General features: G+C 48.6%; 1 protein-coding gene across 4 annotated transcripts; it reads left to right on the forward strand.

Moving 5' to 3' along the window:
- Positions 1 to 234: 234 nt before the first annotated feature.
- On the forward strand, positions 235 to 17,802 carry Dnaja4 (DnaJ heat shock protein family (Hsp40) member A4). 4 transcript variants are annotated; one of them, XM_031343211.1, is made up of 11 exons: positions 235 to 394; positions 607 to 779; positions 1,255 to 1,886; positions 2,209 to 2,347; positions 8,540 to 8,720; positions 10,906 to 11,010; positions 11,627 to 11,854; positions 12,760 to 12,814; positions 12,918 to 13,045; positions 16,679 to 16,779; positions 16,867 to 17,802. In XM_031343211.1, exons 3-11 carry the CDS (start codon positions 1,420 to 1,422, stop codon positions 17,080 to 17,082), a joined length of 1,620 nt encoding a protein of 539 aa, XP_031199071.1. In that variant the 5' UTR covers positions 235 to 394; positions 607 to 779; positions 1,255 to 1,419; the 3' UTR covers positions 17,083 to 17,802. The 4 variants fall into 4 exon arrangements, with proteins under 4 accessions (XP_031199071.1, XP_031199070.1, XP_031199069.1 ...); XM_031343210.1 differs by lacking the exon at positions 12,760 to 12,814 and having other exon boundaries at positions 1,396 to 1,886; positions 12,815 to 13,045; XM_031343209.1 differs by lacking the exon at positions 12,760 to 12,814 and having other exon boundaries at positions 236 to 394; positions 12,815 to 13,045.
- Positions 17,803 to 18,290: the final 488 nt, after the last annotated feature.

An 18,290-nucleotide genomic window follows, 5' to 3' on the forward strand; every position in this document is an offset into this window, starting at 1 on the left:
TAAATATAGCACTTGGAAGTCCAAGGTCTATATAGTGAGTTCTCGGACAGTCAAGAATACCTTGTCCAAAAAAGGAAAGAAAACCCATCAGTCAGAAATAATGTGCTGGGTAACACACAGCAGTGCACACCTGTAACCCCAACAGTTGGAAGGCTAAGAACAGAAGTTTAACTAGCTAATAAACTGGGAATTCTGTTTCTAGGTTCTAACCACACCTGAGCCTTCCTTCACTGCTCCACAGAACTGAATCTGGGTAAAACTGTGAAGCTGTGCTGTGTTCTCAGCTCTACCTCCAACACTAGACCCACTTGACAGGGTGCCTGCACTCTACTTGGAAGCTCTGCAGTGATTGGGATGTAGCCTGGAGATTTAGAAGTTTTCAGATGAACTAAGTGTAATGCCTCATGTCTATAATCCCAGCATTTGGGAGCCTGGGGCAGGAGGATCCTGAGTTAGTCAAAGCTATGTTGAAGACCTTGTTTCAAAGGCAACATCAATAACAAAACGGGGGGGGGGAGAGAAAAAAATGTTTCTAAGTGATCTCTAAGGGCAAGCCGGGTTCTTGTTAGGAGGCTTTATAGCTGTCATTCTCTTTGATCCTTACAGATGTCCTGAGAGAAAGGCAGGCAACTTGACAGTGAACATGTCCCAGTAGTGGAGAAAGAAGCCCGGAGGCAGAGATTCATGGAGAGAAGATACAGGAATGGGATCACAATTTCCTGACCACCAGTTCTGAATCTGCCCCAGTGTGACTGCTCTATAGGAGCAAGATCCAGAAGGTGAATCATCATGTTGGCTTGGCTTAATTTCTCATGGGTATTAAGTCGTTTGTATCCCTATTGCGTACATGAAAGAGGAGTTTCAGCCTCCCGATCAAAACCCAGGTCAGTGGACTCCAGGAAGCTGGGCAGAGTGGCTTCCTCTCATGAATAAAGTGTTGCATCAACAGGAGCCTAAGTAGGCCAGAAGGGTCTGCAGTTCTCTGATAGCACTGCAGCAGCAGTCCACACCCACATTTTTTGAGTAGTCTTAATCATGGCAGCTGTTGAAAGCAGCCTAGAGAAGTAGAAGATTGGACCGCCTGGTCTTGTGCGCTTCAGTGCCCGTTAGAGCTGCAATAGTGGTCCAATGGCTCTGCCTCGGCCCCATTGTGCACAGATATGTATGGGGGAGGGGGGAGGATTCCCACTCCTGAGAAAAAAGATAGATCACTGCCCATCCTTGAAAGACTTGGGAATATGTCACTGTTCACAGGTGACAGACGTCATCACTGCTCACAGCTGGGAGACGTCACTCCTCACCCTTGGGGTACTTATGAGGTTTCCAGCTGTGGGCAGTAGAGAGGCCAGTGTCCAAACTCAGGCCACCTGAAGGCCGCTGTTCACATCTTCAAAGGCTAAGGGTCACCCAGCCTTCAAGATGCCTAGAGGGAACCAGCCACCGCAGGATCTCGACACCACCACAGAAGGCAGCCATCCACTCCAACACCTTCAAAAATGCAACAATCCGAGGCAGACCCCGGAGCACAGCCCCGCAGTGACCGAACAGAAGGGGGCCACACCCCGAGGCAGAGGCCGGGTGGGGCCCGCGCGGACGCTGATCTCCCAGTCCAAGCTCTCCTCCGCCCAGAGTTCGCGCACACGAGGCCCTCCTGCAGGCCAGCGGATCCTAGAGCGGTCCAACCCCGCGGACCCACGCAAGGGTAAAGGGCCGGCCTCGGGGCGGCGTGACAATAGGCAGCGGACACCCTCCACCACGAAGCCCGAGACCTCCACGTCGAAGCCCCCCACCCCCGAACACCCCAACATGGCCCGTGGCGGCAGTCAGAACTGGAGCTCCGGGGAGTCGGACGGCCAGCCGGAGGAGCAGACCTCCGAGGAGAACGGGTGAGCGCGCGCGCCTGGGCCGGCGGCCGGAGAACGGAGTCCCGGAGCCGCCGGAACCTCCGCGAACGTTCTGGGTCTTTGTGGCGTCACGCCTCCTGGCGGAACCTTCCGCCGGCGCCGGATAAAAGCCGGCGGCGGAGGCGCCGGTGGCTCGAGTGTGGCGGTGCCGGGAGCGCAAGCGGGTCCCGGGCGCACGCTCGGGACGGAGCCCCGGGCAGCGGCCGCGACCGAGACGGTGACGCGCAGCCCGGCGGGGGCGCGGGCCGGGGGGCCCGGGGGCGTCGGGGACGCGCTGACCCGCTTCGCCCGCCCCACCCCGCAGAGACAAGATGGTGAAGGAGACCCAGTACTATGACATCCTGGGAGTGAAGCCCAGCGCGTCCCCGGAGGAGATCAAGAAGGCCTATAGGAAGCTGGCGCTCAAGTACCACCCGGACAAGAACCCGGATGAGGGCGAGAAGGTGCGGGGCCCCGCGGGGCGTCGGGGTCACGGGAGGATCAGGGCTGTGAATTATTGAAGGCGGCGCAGAGGCTCTCTCCAGGCGCCGCGCCAGCCGGAGGGAGGCCCGCGGGGCGCAGTCAGTCGGGGGCACTTAGTAAGGCTAGGTGCGGGGCGCCAGTCCCTGCAGCCATCCGTGCCTCCCTTCACTCTACAAGTGTTTCTGGAGCCCCTGCCTCCAGGCTGTGAGGACGCTGACGGGGCTCCGGGACTGACCTATGAGAGCCCAATTCTCAGAGGTAACCCTGGCATTCCAGTGGGAGAGGACGCCGGCTATCCAAAAGCCCAGGCACCGGTGGTCAGAAGCAATGTGCTTGGTGGGCACCCCCCACCCCCCACAGCGAAATATTGTGTTTATGTTCCGCGTGTTGCATAAGCCCTAGGGATGAGTTCCTGTGATCTGACTTGTACCTTAGGCAAACCCAGAGTCCCTCTTGACAGGGACTGATATGATCTGTGAGGGCCACCTCCTGACTGATAAGTTTTCAGACACGGAATCGTCACTTTTTTTGTTGTCGTTATTAAACAGGGGTGCAGAAGTCTGTAACCTGACACATCTGTTTATAGTGAGAACTCCAGGTTTCCTGTGACAAATGACCCACAGTTGACCATAAGTACAGACAGATAATAGGCTGAAGTGCTCTGCATATTGGTGTCCTAATTTGAACCCTTTTCATCCTGTTTACAGAAATAAGGCTTTCTTCATTTTGTTCCCAAAGAGGACAAGGCCCACCTGAATAGGCGACTCAAAGTGCCAGCCATTGCAAAGGGAGCTGGCTAGCTACCCTGTTTCTTTCTTCACTTCTTGCCGTTTAAGAAAACAAAACAAACCCCAAAGCAAACCAACCAACCAAAACAAAACACTTTGCTTGTCCCAGATGAGCCTGGGGAGCCAGTGCCATGGTGGGAGCTCATAACAGTCACACCTGGATCACCCTGTCTAGCATTTAGATCTGTGGAAATGACTCTCGGATCAAAATACCTGTCTGCATTAGTAATTCCAAGCTGGAACAGGCAAACTGCTGAAGGAAGGTTGGCTGGTGACGGCAATGATAGAATATTTATATTTAGCCACATGTGCCGAATGTGGCTGTCACAAGTTTAAAATGCCTCCCTGTAAGACCATTATACCCATTTGTGTCCCTTCTCGTCTATATTTAGGTGGCTTACTGTAGCTTTTAAAGTCACTAGCTTTCTGCATTGTGCTGGTGATTCACAGACATGTTCCCTCTGTTCAGTTACGAATCGCTGACCTTCTTTTTTGGTATTTCTGTGTGTAAAGATGTTTTGCCTGGATTTATCTTTGTGTACCACATGCCTGCCTGGTGCCCATGGAGGCCAGAAGGAGGTGTTGAATCCACTGGAACTGAAGTTACAGATGGTTGTTAACCACTGTATTGGTGCTAGGGATCGAACCTTGGTCCTCTGAAAGAGCAGCTATCTCTCCATCCCTCCATCTCTCCATCTTTCAGGCAATTCTTTAAGGAGAGCCTCAAGGCTTCCCAGTTGCCTTCTGTTTCAGCAGGCCACATCACAGTCACCAAGAGGCCGTCCCTGCTGTTTGTTTACCATCTGACATGAGAGTGCTTTTGCTGTGATCAAGCTTTAAAAGCAAATTATAGTTGCTCTCTTCACATAGTATGTAGCTTTCACCACCTACACAGCTGCCTGGGCAGGTTATTTGCCCTTCTTTTAAACTAATGTTTATAGCCAGGTACCCAAGGTAGAATCACATAAATAATTCTTTTACAAAGTAAGATGCGGCAGGTCCCTCTTTCTTTGCTGGGAGGAGGGCAGTGTGTACCCACTGTCAGAAATACACTTCCCTCCCTGCTTTCCATGAAGGGGTGACCCATTTTCTTGAGTTTTTTACTAAGCCATCTTGGCAGAGGTCACTCCTGACCACAGACTGACCAACTAGCCTTCAACCTTATCTTACCCTTAGTGGTCTGATGCCTGTTCCACTTAAGGGCATAGATGATTCTAACCGTGCCATATAGATGTTAAAATGTTTGTTGGCTGGCCGAGTAATGAGGTCAGAAGAAATGAGCTTTCATTCTTTCATTCCGTGTGTAAGCAAGAGAACTCTCAGAAGTGGGAGGGAGGGCACAGTGAAAGGGACTGGGGCGGGGGGGGGGGGGGGGGGGGGGGGGGGGGGGGGGGGAGAGGAATGTGGATTGCAAATCTGAGGGGACTAGGAGACCGAGGTACAGTTTGTGGAAACTGCTATAGAATTCCCCAGAGAGCTGTCGCTCATTCATTCACACTCCAAACAGCTTCTCTTCTGGTCCTGAAACATGCTGGGCACACCATGCAGGCTTTTCTAGGGTTTTGTGAGAATTTGTATGTAGTTTTGGAATACCATGTATGCTACAGGTGGGAATTTGTTTTTCTTTTTTTTCCACCTAAGTTTGTCACGTATTATTAATGTCTTAAAACTAGGTTGAGTGATTCGTTTCCACCGAATCCTGGGACAGCTGAGACCTGGGACAGCTGAGACACCATCAGTGTTGGTCTTTGTTTTCTGCTCTGTTGTCCTGTGTTGCTAAGCAGTGGGCAGCCTGTGTTTGTTGTCAGCCATTCTACCCTACATGAAGTCTGTGCTTGTTGTAGCTTCAGTTGGTTTTCTGAAAGACCCAGAGTGGCAGGTCAGCAGGAGTTGTCCCTTTTAGGGGCCATGATAGCAGATCATTCATCCAGATGCATTTGGTCTTTTGGCTAATTTCACTATAAATTTTAGTTTGAGTAACAGGTGTTCAAGATAATAGTCTTAGCAGACTGTAACAATGCAGAAAGTTTCAGACTATGGGCTGGGGATGTAGCTCAGTTGTTATAGTACTTACTACCTAGCATGCAAAGTGCTAGGTTTGGTCCCCATGCCATGCAAGACAGGCATAATGGGACATGCCTGCAATTGTAGCACTTGGGAGATAAAAGCAAGTGGATCTGAAGTTCAAGGATATTTTGGGCTTCATAGTAAATTCGTGAGCAGTCTTGGATTCGTGAAACTCTGTCTCAAAGAAAAGGACTGAAGTTTAGAATACAGAGGAAGTGCCAACACAGTGTCTCTCCAGGTCCATACTTTTGTTTTTGTTTTTGCTTTGTTACAAAGTATCCAGGAGTCCAGGTGGACTTTTTGGCAACCCACCCTGCCTCAGCTTCCTTGAGTGTAGAGATTACAGGAATGAGCTTTAAACCTGGAGATTTTCCTTCTTAGAACTTTATCATAAGCACTTCTCAAGGTTGCTGTGTGGTCCTCAGAGCCATTTCTCAGCTGAACAGTCTTTCCATGAAAGGTCTGTGGCAAAGATCATAGAACCCTATCCCAACTGGGAAGAAAGGAGGTCTTCCAAGGAGCTAAATTAGACCCCAGAGTGAACAGGTCCCCAGAGGTAGGAGGACCTGTTACACGCATTTGGAGCCCCTGTCCCATCAGGTCTGGCCTATAATTGAATCACTCAAGTGACAAGGCAGTTTTTTCTGTTCTTCAGTTCATCTGTTAAATCCAGGCCTCCTTGGGGCATTCAGGGTGTTTGGTGAGTGTTTTAGTGAGCCTGCTTGGGCATGCTTACCTTCAAAGAACCCGGAAGCCCCTGGTGGCAGCCTAGCCTACTTAACTTTCTGGTCTTCCAAACTATGTATTTAATCCCCGTGTCTCCGGTTGGTGGTGTGTTTTTTATGTTTTTGTTTTACTGAAAAAAGCAATGGTAGTGTGCAATCCTCACATCCTTGAAAAAATATTATGGGAGTTAACTCAGAATATAAGTGGCTGTGTGTATGGTGCTGATGGCTTTGTGTGTGTTGGAGAGTAGGTAGGTGCATGCCATGGCATCTGTGTGGAGCTGAGACAGCCCTTGGAATTGATACTTGCCTTGTTTTGAAAACCTGGGCATCTTTTGTTTCTGTTACTGTGCTGTGTACTCTGAGCTAGTTGGCCCCAGAGCTTCCAGGCAACCCCTCTTGTGTCTCCTCCTCCCACACTGTAGGATTACAAAAGCTCGTACCACATAAGCTTTTTCATGTGTTCTGGGGCTCTGAACTTAGGTCAGCATGGCAGGAGCTTGTCAGCCTCCCCTCCCCATGAAGGGTTTTTAATACTCACTCCCAGGGGCTGCAGAGATGCCTCAGAGGCTAAGAGCACTTACTGCTCTTGCAGAGGACCAAAGTTCAGTTCCTAGCCCCTGTGTCAGGCGGCTCACACCCTGTAACTCCAGCCACAGGGATCCATATGTCCTCTTCTGGCCTCCATGGTGCCTCCATGAACATGTGTGTATACCCACATACATATGAATAAAAGGCTTAATTACAACTTTTTAATCCTGTATTTTTTTGGCTGATGCCTATTTGTTGCTCCTGCTTATTAGGTCTTGGTCAGAAATCTGTGGAACACGAGGTGACTTAACATCTCTGTCAGTTTCTGTGTCTGTGTCTTTGTGGTATTTATTTTTCCCCCCGTAGGTTCTAAGAAGTCATGCAGGATAGTTTATACCTCTGTCCTTCTCAGTAAAGATTAGCCTTGGGCAGGCCAAGAGCCAACCTCATTTATTCTTATCTGGACTTCCAGAACTGAGCTGTTCATTTAACAGATAGTTGCCAAGTGTTGTCCAGACTGCGGACACAGTCGTAGGCTCAAAGACACCCTTGGTCTTACAAGCTGGCAGCCCTTCTTCAGGGGCTTGTCTTGCAGTGGGCAATAGCGTGAATCATAACAACACAGCAGCCCTTGAAAGGGGCTGGGAGACCTGTGGGTAGGCTTGTAGTTTTAAAGATGGGACATGAGGGATTTAGGCTCCCTGGGAAAGGAGGCTTTGAGCAGAAGCTTGAAGACCTGTGTTTGCCATAGGGAGCCCCGGGGCACACGTTACGGTATTCGGAGAGAGCTAGGAGGCTGTGTGGACTAGAGCAGAATTGAGATCAGGAGTTTAGAAGATGGAGGCGGGAGGATTGTTGTGAGTTTGAGGTCCACCTGGGTGACATAGTAAGTTCTAGGCCAGACTATGCTACAAAGTGAGACCTTTCCAAAACACAAATACTGGGGACCAAAGAGAAGAGGAGGGCAGAGTTGGGTTATAGGTAACAGTTAGGATGGTGGCTGGGGAGGGTCACAGTTCTCAGGCTTGGTGCAGAATGGGCCAAACGCAGGAATGAAGAGGTTCCTAGATGGCAAGGACAGAGTTACAGGTTTTAGTGCTTTGTCTTATTTTAGATAGGTCCATATACTTAACAGCGTGCTGAGAAAGGTCCTCCACCGGGCCTCAACAATTACAGATGAGTTGTCACATTGTTTCCCTATTGCTAGAGCTTTTGTAAGGAATGTGCAGTTAAGTACTGTAGCTTGCTCTCCCTAGGAACAAGTAACCCCAGTAGTTAGCAAATGTATGACTTTCCATTGGAAACAGTTAACACTTTACCACTTGTTCCAGGAACACCCTCTATAACCATTTTTACCTGTGCATAGTCACTCATAGGGTGAGCCTCTATGCTCCGTTTTCCTGTTTAGACTTACAGAATGCCCCTCTCAGATTGGGTTTTCTAGTTCTTTTCTTACAATTGGATTCTGGTGGTAAATTTTTGGAAGGCATGCCACACCTGGTCTGTCAGAGTTCCAGAGATAGAGATGGAGAGTAAGCACCACCAGGATTTGTTGATGGGTGAGGCTGGAGTTGCTGTAAGGGGGAGATGCTAGGCTAGGCAGAGCTAGGAGGGCAGCACAGCTACATAGTATCTGGCATGCCAAGGATGCTAACAGGCTGCTGCTGTGGTTGGATTTCACACTTGTAATCTAGTAAAGTGATTCCTGTAGCTAGAAACCATGGTAACACCTGGAGCCCTGGGCTGCAGCCCTTGTAGATGGAGCCTTCGGGTCTCCTTCTCCTACTGGTGTCTTCTGGCTGGTGCTGCCAAGTGGCGATGAGCTTTCTCTTTCCCTCTACTTTCCAGCCTTGTTCTTGAAATATCTCCATAGCAAAGTTCCTCATAATGTTTGTCCTTTGGCAGCAAATATAGACTTAACAGCTTACCAGCTGGAGGGAGTGGCTTGTGATTACATTTGGAGGTAGGCTTGCTTATGGGAAAATATTGTAAACCTCTCTGGGACTCATTTTTAATCTCTCTCTCTCTCTCTCTCTCTCTCTCTCTCACTTTCTCTCCAAAGTTTAAGCTTATATCCCAGGCATATGAAGTACTTTCAGATCCAAAGAAAAGAGACATCTATGACCAAGGTGGAGAACAGGCAATTAAAGAAGGGGGATCAGGTAGCCCCAGCTTCTCTTCACCCATGGATATCTTTGACATGTTCTTTGGTGGTGGAGGACGGATGACTAGAGAGAGAAGAGGTAAATGGTTTAAATTAATCTTTTTTCTATTTGCGTGTGGGGGGTGTAGGTGTGTGTGGGGTGTAGGTGTGGGGGTGTAGGTATGTGTGTAGGTGTATATAGATGTGTGTGCATGTATGTGTGTGTAAGTGTGTATAGGTGTGTGTATAGGTGTGTGTAGGTCAAAAGGCAACTTGCAAGAGTTGGTTCTGTCTTCTGTCCTGTAGGTTCTATAGCTTGAACTCAGGTTGTCAGGCTTGGCAGTAAATGCCCTTACCCTCTGAGCCATCTTTCCAGCCTATAAATGCTTGTAAAGAAATGTAAGCAAGGTTTATAGTATCTGTGCTGCAGGAATTAAAAGTGTGGAAGTTGGGAATAGTTTAAATTGTATTAGTGTGCAGGCTGTTGGAATCTCTTGTATATTTAATTATCTGACACCTTTCCAATGCCCCATATAAAAAGGGACAGATGGGATTGTAGACAGAATTGAGGAACACATGTAATACTAGCACCCAGGAGAGCAGAACAGGAGTATGACTGAGTTCTAGGCCAGCCTGAGCTGGATAGTGATGCCCAGTCTCAAAACGAATAATGTCACATTCATCCCCTGTCATAAGACCAGACACTGAAGCGTTCAAAGAGACATAACAGACATTTCAGTGCTTAGCAAATCTATCAAGAGTGCTCCTCTTCCCTCCCCTCTTTACCCATCTACCCAACTCTTGGGCCCCAATCTGGGCCAGGGCCTGCAAGCTCTCTCATTATTCTGGTCAGGACACTGCCATGTTCAGGTGGCCTCATCCCCAGCCAACATCAGATATTCTGAGAAACAGAGTTGACCTCTGTTTTAAAATATTTGTAAAATGAATGACCTTCTCAGAATCCATTCTGGCTAGCAGCTTCAGTCCTAGGAGGTAAATGACACCCCCATACACACACACACACAACGCACACACAACCTGGGGTTCATGTGCCCCTTACCCTCTTCCTGCTCCTGCCTCCTATTTTGAGTCAGTTTAATGTGTCCTAGGCTGTCTCCAGATTCCCTATGTAGCTGAGGGGTAGTCTTGAACCTGTAATCTTCCTGCTTCTACCTCCCTGAACTCGACACTAGGGGAACACACCTGGCCAGGAGCTGTCCTCAGCCTCACTTCTTTACCCCCCACCTCCTGCCAACAGGCCTGCGGGCTGGCTGCTGTGGGGCTGAATTGTCTGTCTCTCCTGATAGCCCCTCCCCTGCCAGCTTACTGCAGAAAATCTACTTTGGATCCTAAAACCATATAGACAGCCAAGCTTAACTACATTGCTAGACTGGAAAAATACACTCATTAGTTTTAAGAAGTGTGTCTTTGGTCAGGTGAGAGCCCCTGGATAAATGTATTTGTTCTCACTTTATAATTGGCTTTGAGCTTTAAGAAGCATGGCTGTCAATTCTGTGCACACAATGTACTGAAAACCACCAAGTGTTTATGAGAGAAAAGTCCCTCCTGGTGTCCCGCCTACTCATGCGCTTGGCGGTGCTAAAGTGATTAAAACTTTGGGTATTCTCTTGCCCAGTTCTCTAGCTACTCTAAAATGAAAAGCTTCATACCCTTAATTGAGTCATCTCTCAGAGTTGACAGTCAAAAAACAGGTTGTCTCAGTGACTGCTAGAATGCCCAGGCAACAGGGAAGTGCTGCTGTGCTGGTTCCCCGGGGGCAGGCACAGTGCCAATTCAGCCAGACTGCATCCTAAGGGCCAACTCTTCCCCTCCATTCTGAATGCAGATAAGAGATTTGGTCAGAGAAAAGCACTGCTGCCTGGCCGTGTACTACAGAAGAGCTTGCTAAGCAAAAGGCTTGGTGTTCAAGCAAGAGGTGCAATGAACTGCCATCCTTTATCTCTGAGGAAAGGGTGTCCTGTGGAAGAATTAGTTTTGTTGCTTAACTGACTTTTCTTTCTGTGTCCTCAGAAAATGAAAATGGACAGTCTTTTTGTTGCGTTCTCTAAATGACCGGATAACCAGCTCATAGGTAGACAGGAGTTAGCTCTCCATCTTGGCAGGGACTAGTAGGATGGGTTGGTTTGATGATGCATTACTTCCTGTGGGGTAGGGCGGGCTCTCACCCAACTCTAGTGTCCGGGCCTCAGAAGAGTCTTGGGGTAGAGCGAGCGCATGGCAGTGGTCTGGCGAGTTGCACTAAATGGCTCTTTGTCCCTTGACAGGCAAGAATGTTGTACACCAGTTGTCAGTAACTCTGGAAGACTTATATAACGGAATCACTAAGAAACTGGCCCTCCAGAAAAATATAATTTGTGAGAAATGTGAAGGTAAAAACTAATATTGGAATGCCTCTTGGAGGTCAGATACTCATTTCTGCTTGTTTCCTAGCTCAGAGAAAAATAACTGATCTTGTCAAATGAGGGTGTCAAGCAGGGTTTGTAAGCAGGGAACCCTGAAGCCATATCTGTTTGTCTAAATGTTTTTATTTTTCTGGGCTGGACATCCATTCAGTATGTTGGCATTTATTCTAAAAGTTTCAAAATCTGGACAGTTCTAATGTAGGGGTTGGCAGAGTTAAATGTGCCAGTGTCCCAGTAAGCCCTTACTTAACGTGAAAAATTTGAGTTTTTAAGGAAAGTGAAATCTGGTGACCCTACGACCCATGTTGTCACACAGAGAACTAGCTGATGTGTATGGTGGCCTGCACTGACAAGGCTTATGTCCTGTAGTTCCCTACAGTCCCAGACTGTTGTGCAGCTATGGCATGGGTGTTAGCACCCTGGATTAGATGTCAACATCTGGATATGGTCTGCCTGATTATTCTCTTGCAAACACCCCCACACTGTTTGAATAAGTATAGGATGCTTAGCACAGTGCCCAGTGGGATAGACAGCTCCCTGCTGAGAGGAACACAGCTCTTCTGCTTGTCTCCCACCTCCACAGGCATCGGTGGGAAAAAGGGGTCTGTGGAGAAGTGCCCTCTCTGCAAGGGGCGGGGGATGCAGATCCATATCCAGCAGATTGGGCCGGGCATGGTACAGCAGATCCAGACTGTGTGCATCGAGTGCAAGGGCCAGGGCGAGCGCATCAACCCCAAGGACCGCTGCGAGAACTGTAGCGGTGCCAAGGTTACCCGAGAGAAGAAGATTATCGAGGTGCACGTGGAGAAAGGTGAGCCAGAGCACTTAGTGCTGCAGGGGCCCACTCTGCTAATCATGACACACACAGGGTTAGGTGTCAGGGACGTGGCTAAGTGTGGCAGCATGTTTACAAGGCAAACGCTGCTTTTCAGGTCATCTTCTTATTACCTGGCCTGAGGAGGATCAATGAGGTCACAGAAAATCTCTTAGAGGTTTTCCTGATGCTCTGAAAGTCTTGACCCTTGAGCGTGTTCAGCTGCCCTTACCCGTCCTTTTCAATGCATCCCTTGGCAATCTTCTGAAGTATTTTTCCCAATGGCTTTTATTGCTCATTGGCTTCCATAGCTTTTAAGGTTTTTGGACCTGTACGCTAGCCCTCCACTTCCCTGCCTCCCCTGCGCTGCTCCAGATTCTCCCAGATGCAGTGCCTTCCCTTGCTGTTTTGTCTGGTCCTGTTATCTTAAGGCCCATTTCTGCCCCTTCCGTTTTTCCAGAAAAATCCTGATTCTTTCTTTGACTTTCTGATCCAACAAATATGTTGAGATCAGGTAAGACCAAAACCCAAACCGTCACCTGCTAAAAGATTTCCTGGGATAATGCCTTTAACCTTATGTCTGTAAACCAACATCTTAAGAATACTAGGCACTTCCACAAGTCCCCCCTTCAAGTTGTAGAGCCATGTCCCATGCGGACCAGGAAGTGGGTGGTGGCCTCACAGTGTGTGCCCGTAGTGTAGCACTCCAGCCCTGGGGGCTGAGGAGTGTGATGTGATTGGATGTGGGATCGTCTTTCCTTCTCCCTCATGGCGGTTGATCCAACGCCTGGGTTGGAACTGAAGCTTTGCTTGGTGACTATCCTAGCTACTCCTCCAACACTGTCCACGGGAAGCTCGGAGGGCTTGTGAGTTAAGAACCCCCCACATTTCTGTTCCTTCAGAAGCTCTGAGCTCTGGCTGTGAGAGGCGGCTAATCAGAAGGGTGATGTTCCATAGGTATGAAGGATGGGCAAAAGATACTGTTTCATGGAGAAGGAGATCAGGAGCCTGAGCTGGAGCCTGGTGATGTCATAATTGTGCTTGATCAGAAGGATCATAGTGTCTTTCAGAGACGAGGCCATGATTTGATAATGAAAATGAAAATTCAGCTCTCTGAAGCTCTTTGTGGCTTCAAGAAGACAATAAAAACGCTGGATGATCGAGTCCTTATCATTTCGTCTAAGTCAGGTAAGTGCCACCTCCGGGTTCCGAGTGTCCCACTAACAGATTGTGCATAGTGGCTGGCTTTCATGGATACTCTGAATAAGGACATCATCTCATTCTTTTAAAGATAAACTTTATTTTTAATTATGCATATGTGCATGTGTCCTTGTGTGGGTGTGTGCACTTGTGCAAATGTACCCTTGGAGGGCTAGAGGCTCTTTGTGGAGCTGGAGTTCCAGGCAGTTGTGAGTCATCTGACATGGGTGCTGGGAACTGACCTCTTTCTCTGGTCCTGAGCTGCAAGAACAGGACCTATCCTTAATTGCCATACCATCTCTTCAGCCCTAAATTTAATTCTTATACTTTACTGTGCTGGAGTGAGAGGACAACTTTAGAGTCGAGTCTACTCTCTGTATCTTGGGCTCTAGAGATAGCACATAGGTCAGATATCAGGTCTGCACAGTAAGGCCTAGACCTGCTGTGCCAACTCCTTAGCCCTGCTTGTGAGATTACCACCTGTGACTAGAAAATATGATGAATTTCTCTAAGATCCTTCTAGGCTCTCAAGTAAGAATCTTTTGAGCCTGAAATTTTATCTGGGGTCTTCCAGCTAAGCTTAAAAATGTAAACATTTGAGTAGTGGAATGCAGCTGAGGACAGACCTTTGCTGTCTGAGTCTTTGTATGTGCCTCTGTTCTCTGAGCTGTTACATGAAAACATTTTGAAATAGGATTTCCCTGAAGAGGGAAAAAAAAAGACACCAGCTGAGAGCTTGTCGAGGGGCTTCCACAGGAACCGCCACACACCCCGATAGGAGCTGCCACTGGGGCTGAAAAGGGTTTCCCAGGATCCCGGGTCTAGTCTCTCAGCACCAGCACAGTCACTAGGTTCTCAGCATCCAGGAAGGCTGATGTTTACAGAAGTCATGAGTCCATAAGGGCTTTAGAGCACCTGGCTAGAAGGGACTGAGGCACAGGCTGGACAAGTGACAAAGGCAGTTGTGCACAGTCAAGATGTCTGCAGAGTGTGGAAGAAGCTAAGGCATACGTGTCCTGGGATCTCAACACAGGCAGGGTTTACCTATGGTAAGGGTCGGGAGGTGGGTAACTGGCTGGTTAGCCTGCAGCACTGAAGTCCTATGGTCAGGTGAGCACCCGTAACTGTAGCTAACATCCAGGACCTCTCCTGCCGCTGCCCATTTCCCCTTCCTGTCCGCTCTTCTCTTTCCAGTCTTCTCTGATTCTTTCTCATTTCTCCTTTGCTGGAGATGATAGCAAACAAGACTGCATTTCTAAACTGACCAGTTTATGGTGATTTTAAAAATTTAAATTTCGGGCTGGAGAGATGGCTCAGCGGGTAAGAGCACTGACTGCTCTTCCAAAGGTCATGAGTTCAAATCCCAGCAACCACATGGTGGCTTACAACCACCTATAATGAGATCTGATGCCCTCTTCTAGTGCATCTGAAGACAGCTACAGTGTACTTAATTATAATAATAAATAAATCTTTAAAAAAATTTAAATTTCAAATTTACAGCTGTGCATGATGGTGTGTGTATGCACGTAATACCAGCACTCAGTAGGCTGAAACCAGAGATTTACAAGCTTGAAGCCACCCTGCTCTATAAAGCAAGATGCTACTTTAGTGGCAATTTGTGTGTGTGTGTTTGTAGATGTAGACTGCTTAGCACTCACTAAGTTGTGGGTTCAGTCCCTAGCACCATATGAACCAGGTATACTAGTACGGGCCTGTAATCTCAGCTTGTGGAGCTTGAGCAAGCAGATCAAGCCATAAAAAGGAGACTGTCACAGAAAAACATATTTCTTTCTTTTTTCTTTTTCTTTTTTCTTTTTTTTTCTTTTTTTTTTGATTTTTGGAGACAGGTTTCTCTGTATAGCCCTGGCTGTCCTGGAACTCACTCTGTAGCCCACGCTGGCCTCGAACTCAGAAATCCACCTGCCTCTGCCTCCCAAGTGCTGGGATTAAAGGCGTGCGCCACCACTGCCCGGCAGAAAAACATATTTCAAGTTGTAGAGATAAAAATATACACGCCTGGTGGTGTGTCTCGGTCCCCAAACACTCGTATCCCAGATCCTAGCCTTTCTGAGTTAGGAGTGGCAGCATTTGTGTGACTTTGGAAAAGCCCATCCTTGGCTAAGGGTAGATAATGAGGTCAGGTCATCCTGGCAGAATTCCCTGGGGCAGGGGCCTGTTTCAGCTGGAGCACTCTCGCTACCTTCCCTGACCCCAGCCTTGGGGAATCTGGGAGTCAAAGACAGAAGTGGGGTTCATGAGGAAGAAGCCCCAGAGAGAAGGAAAAGAAATCCTTAGAAACCCACTCCCTGCTGGGATTTCTTCCTGCTATCTGGTGTGTGCATGTGTGCGTGCATGCGCACACCCTTTCCTTTCCTTTTCCTTTTCTCTCCCTCTCCTTTATCGTTGAGCTACCTGCCTTGCCAGAACCACTTAACTCTTGAGGAATTGTGTGTGGGTGTTGAAAGCAGAGGGAGCTGCCTTTGGCAGAGATGTGTAGGGCTTTCTCTCTTCTCCCCTATGCTTTTCCACTCTTGGCCTCCGGGTTCCCAATCCCAGCAAGTCTGAGGTAGCCTGGGGAGCTGGGCTGGGGAACAGCAGAAGAGGCACCTGACGACACAGAGACAGAAAGGGTATTTCCAAACAAGTCCACTAACAACACAAGAAGCCCAGCAGCCTGGGCCTGTCAGCTAGGCTGTCATCCCAACACTCTTCGTCCATGAGGAATGAAGAGCCCCTGGATAAGAGTGCACTGGCATACTGACTTTTTAAAGCCCCGGATGGACTTAAGTTTCTGTGAAAGACGGTTCACCTTCTGTGTAGTATGCTGTGTTCCCTGGAGAGGAACTGCTGACTAAGTCGGCCCTTAGTCTCCTCTGTCCCGTCCACATCTTCCTATGTTCTGTGGGACTGCAGACTGCACACAGGAGCTTGTGCATACTTGACAGCCTCTGGACCTGGAGCTACAGCAGCCCAGCCTTTGTCCATTCTCAAGACCGAAGGGAGTGCTTTCCAGATACACTTTTGTCCCTAATCTCTCCCCAGTGTAGCAAAAGATAACCCTTTTAAGCCTTGGAGGAGAGTCTTAAGTGCCCCAGGTATTCATTTCCCAAGATACCTTTAGAGAGCTTGCCAATTCGGACAAGGCAGAGCATGTGGTACAGGGAATATCCTAATGCATCAGCTTAAGTAGAGTAAGCACCCACCGGGGATGCCCCCCCTCAGGAAGCTGATGGGGGGTGGGATTAACTGGGAGACGCCTGTGAATCCCTTCCTACACTCTGTCTGAATCTGTGAGCAACAGTCATTTTGTTTTGTGCTAGGGACATCCATAATCACCAGAAGACATAGGCAGGTACTGGCCCCGTTTGAAGCCAGGCAGAGTGTCCTGACTTTAAACCATTCTACATTATAATAGAGGTCTCAGTGTGCTTGCTGCTTCCCTTATGTGGGCCAGAGTCTCCTGTCCTAGCCTCTGCTTAATGCCTAACAGGGATAGGACTGCATTCTCTGCCCTGCACTGCAAGGCCACTAGAGCCCACCTTAGCTCTTCTTAGAGGGAGGCTTAACCTCTCTAGGCTCCCCTCATCTTCCTGTTTCATAAATCAACCTTCTTTGTGGCAGGTGAGGTGATAAAGCATGGGGACCTGAAGTGTGTCCGCAACGAGGGAATGCCCATCTACAAAGCCCCTCTGGAGAAGGGGATGCTGATCATACAGTTCTTAGTAAGTGCACTCTACTCTGAGACATACCATCCACTACCTTGACAGAAAGCAAAGAAAGCCCATCTCCCTTTGTGCTCACCTCTGCAGGTAGTCTTCCCTGAAAAACAGTGGCTTTCTCAAGAGAAGCTTCCTCAGCTGGAGGCTCTGCTTCCCCCTCGGCAGAAGGTGAGGATCACAGATGACATGGATCAGGTGGAGTTGAAGGAGTTCAATCCCAACGAGCAGAGCTGGCGCCAGCACAGGGAGGCCTATGAGGAGGATGACGATGGGCCCCGCACTGGTGTACAATGCCAGACAGCGTGATGGTGCGGTGTGGCATGGCCTGGTTGGACTACTACATGATGAATGTAAAACTTGGCACAATGAAAATGGCATCGCTTTAATAGCCTCATGTTTGGGGTGTCCTGTGTATGTGTTCAGCAGTCTCCATTGCTGAGTATCTTTTGGGTTTTCTTGTTTCTCTTCTAGTTGTTAAATTAAGCTTGATTTATATTTAAATGTTTTAAGTTCAATCTCCTCTAGTCTGCATATGGAATCTGTTCATTTGTACTTGTAGGACTGGAGATGCCAGTACCACATTGACCTTTTGTGCTTCTTAGTGGCTTTGCCATGGTTCATTCCCACAGGAGGCCCAGAGAGCCACACTTGGTTCCTAACAAAGGCCAAGAAGGTGGGTGTCTGGCCCATCTCTAGTCTGTGGTTTTTCTCCCCTTCCTCCCTTGGCAGAGTCACTGAGGGTACGAGCTCAGGTCTGCTAGTAACATTTCTGAATCTAGACTAGAACTCTTAGATAGTAAAAGCACATGTGTGGCTTGCGGTAAGCCCAGCATGCCTGGTTCATACTGAGTAGGCTGGACTCAAAAGCTGCAGAGCCAGTCTAGGGCCTACTGTTTTTCCCCCTTGACTGGTTAGAAAGGGGTTTGTTTGAGCATCTCCTTTGGAAGTTTTCTGAACTTCCCAAGCCTTGTGATAACAAGCCCATTTTAAACAATAAGCCAATAAAGCCATTTGCCTGTTACCCCACACCTTGTGCTTTGTGGTCTCAATGATTATCTGTTGACGACCTTTGCAGTGTTGTCCCACCAAAGTGCTTTCCCTGAGGAAGGCTAAACCCTTCATCTGTATCCTTGGCAGCCTCTGTGCAGCTGCAGAACAACCAAAGGGGAGTGCTGGTGGCTTAGCCCCCAGCACAGCCAGCTTAATGTCTTAAGGGTGTGCAATGGCACAGACCCCTCAGTATTTCCTCCTTCCTAAAGGCACATTCTTCTCACTGTACAGCCATACTGCAAAGGGCTTTCTGCTTGTGATGTGTGGTGAGAACTGACCCAACCAGCTTCTAGTTGGCTGGCGAACATCACTGAGTGTGACAGCTGCTTGGCATGGGTCCTAGTTACTACTTTATTCCTGGCTGTAGACTGCACTTTAAATAAAGGCTACCTCAGCCTCTAGCCGTAACTCCTCCCGTTAAATACTTCTTAAGCTGTTGGGATAACCTGTCAGATCCACCCTTA

Source organism: Mastomys coucha, unplaced genomic scaffold (assembly GCF_008632895.1).
Source record: "Mastomys coucha isolate ucsf_1 unplaced genomic scaffold, UCSF_Mcou_1 pScaffold23, whole genome shotgun sequence".
Taxonomy (NCBI): Eukaryota; Metazoa; Chordata; class Mammalia; order Rodentia; family Muridae; genus Mastomys; species Mastomys coucha.